General features: G+C 58.5%; 1 protein-coding gene across 1 annotated transcript; it reads right to left on the minus strand.

Moving 5' to 3' along the window:
• Positions 1-756: 756 nt before the first annotated feature.
• Positions 757-2,527, minus strand: SPRG_18120 (hypothetical protein; the record flags this gene model as incomplete). The annotated part of the gene is made up of 9 exons (XM_012357552.1): positions 757-971; positions 1,031-1,142; positions 1,191-1,302; positions 1,358-1,566; positions 1,620-1,762; positions 1,821-1,893; positions 1,951-2,184; positions 2,235-2,300; positions 2,354-2,527. The coding sequence occupies 9 exons, from the start codon at positions 2,525-2,527 to the stop codon at positions 757-759; spliced, it is 1,338 nt and encodes a 445-aa protein (XP_012212942.1).
• Between the last annotated feature and the right edge of the window lie 127 nt (positions 2,528-2,654).

A 2,654-nucleotide genomic window follows, 5' to 3' on the forward strand; every position in this document is an offset into this window, starting at 1 on the left:
CCGGGAGGCGACGGGACTTCGAGGAGGCAGGGCGACCGCGCCCGCGGGGCGAAAGCACGGGAGGGCATGCAACGTATCATCTCCTTGACGGCTGCCGGGGACTCGACGGGCCTTGAATCGTCGAGGGGCATTGGGTGCCCGAGTGCGCGAAGAGCGGCGCCATCGGCGCGACCACCGACCGCTGCCAGCGACCAGCACTTACACAGCAATGGACGTAAGACACACAGCACGCCGGAGCGCGCCATGGCCCTGCGGGCACCTCGGCAAGCCGCATCGCCGAACCGTGACGACTCCAAGTGGCCTTCCGCATCGTCTTGCAGAGATGCAGCAGTGGTTTTGACGTTTGGGAACGCAAACCCAATGCGATACTTAACAATAGAGAGGGCGTCACAACTGATACATTGAGTGCTGCATAAATAATTGTAGCATTATAAATTCGCTCCATGCGACGTTGGCGCAACGCAGCGGCTTCTGCATCACTACGATGCAGTCTGCGACGCTAGCTCTATCAGCTACAGCATCGCTCGCGATCCGTAGCCTCTGTAACGCTAATGAGTCTGCACGAATTTGAGTCGAAGACAAAGCCACTACCCGAGGGGCTGACCTCCGAAAAGACCAGTTGTATATTTGGTCTAGGAGCATGGCATTTTGAATCTCGTCTAGAAGTATCTTCGATATCCTCGAGGCGTTGCATCAGCTGTGCTCCCAGACACACCAAGCGTGTGTGCGTCGACTTCAAAACAAACGATTAACAATTTAGGAAGACGCGACGTCGAGTGAGCTAAACTGCTTCCGGAGCTTCTCGTAGTGGGCGAGTTCCGAGGCCGAGACCGACGGCACGACAGCAGCAAGCGCGCGTTCAAAGTGCGTCGCGGACACCTCGACTTGGAGCTCGTCCGGCGTCATCTTGTCGAGCACCATCGCCGGGTTGAGCGGCCGCGCAGAGTAGCAATCGGCTTGGTTGGTCGTTTCTGCACAGACACGTCAGACACCAACAACAACAATAGTGTCATGCGCTAAAACGACGTACGAATGTGTGCGTCAATGGCGCGGACGCGGTCTTTGATCGCATTGGCCAGCGCAATCGAGCAGAGCGCGTAAAAGTCGGCGCCGGTAAAGTGCAGCGGGCACGCCGAGAGGACCTAGGACGCGCTTGCGTCATCCTCCTTATCCGGCGTGGACACGCGTACCGTCGGCAAGTGCACGTCGCGCGCGAGGCGAAACTTGCGCGTGAGGGCCTCGACGACCTTGAGCTGGGCGTTTTTGTCGCTGCAGATACCGAGGTACAGCAGTCGATCAAACCTACAGAAGTCGTGTACGCATCCAGCGAATTGCACATAGCGAGGGTCGAGCGCACCGGCCCGGGCGAAGCAACGCCGACTCGATGAGGTCCGGGCGGTTGGTGGCGCCGACGACAAACACTTGGTCGAGGTTGCTGTCGATCTCCGTGAGGAGCTGCGACACGACGCGGTCCATGACGCCGCCCGAGTCACTGCCGCGACCGCGCATCGGCGCGAGCGAGTCAAGTTCATCGAAGAAGAGAATGCACGGACGCGCGTTCCGAGCCTAATATAGACAATCGTGTCATGCCATTTGCGATAGATCAATACTATCGATACCATTTGGAACACGTGCCGAACGTTCTTTTCACTTTCACCAATGTACATGTTGAGGAGTTCGGGGCCCTTGACGCTGATAAAGTTCATGCTGCACTCGGTCGCAATCGCCTTGGCCAGCAGCGTCTTGCCCGTGCCCGGCGGACCTGCGCATGGACATGAGCATCCATGCGCCGCGCGAAACATGGACAAAATGGTCCATACCGTAAAGCAAGATACCCGAGCGTTGTCGGACGCCGGACGCAAAGAGCTCGGGGTGCTTGAGCGGCAATTGGACCTACCGATGCACAATCGTGCAATCCATATCCGCCATACAAAGCGGAGAGGGCCATACCATGTCGAGGATTTCGTCTTTGACGTGGTCGAGGCCACCGACGTCTTCCCACTTGACGTTGGGAATCGTGGCCGAGCCAAGACCGAGGGACGACTTGGTCGCTTGGTGCTTGAGCGCGTGCTCCAAGTCGACCATGTGCAGAGCCAGCGCCGAGAGGCTCTCGATCATCGCATCTTCGTCGATCGTCGCAAGCTCCGAGACTTGCGCGAGGCGGTGGCACGTGGCATCGGCCACCTAGCCGCACAGATGTCATATGGGTATATACGGATGCGTATGGACTGTACCAAGGCACGGAGCTCCCCAAACGTGCGGCCAGCGCTTTGGTGCGCGACTGCTGCGAGGTCCACGTCCTACGCATCACCGATCCATGAATCAACAGTCATATATCCACACGGTGCCGTACGGCCGCCAAGACGGTCGTCGCCGTGAGCTGCTCGAGCATCGCGAGGCGCTCGGCCTCCGTGGGTGCCTCCAATGCCAGCTCGTACAAAAAGCACTGACGCACGAGTGCGGGAAGCTCGCTCGCATCTTCGACCGTCGCGACAAGCGGCACGGCCATCGCGTCCAAGCACTCCATGATGGCACTGCCGAGTCGCAGCGATGCTTCCTCGTCGTCCTTCTACAAGAGATCACAAAATTGGTCGACTGCGATAGAAGCCAAACGAAGCGTTGTACCTCAAAGGCAAAGAACCGGTTCAGAAACA

This window comes from Saprolegnia parasitica (assembly GCF_000151545.1).
Source record: "Saprolegnia parasitica CBS 223.65 unplaced genomic scaffold supercont2.988, whole genome shotgun sequence".
In the NCBI taxonomy this organism is placed as follows: Eukaryota; Oomycota; class Saprolegniomycetes; order Saprolegniales; family Saprolegniaceae; genus Saprolegnia; species Saprolegnia parasitica.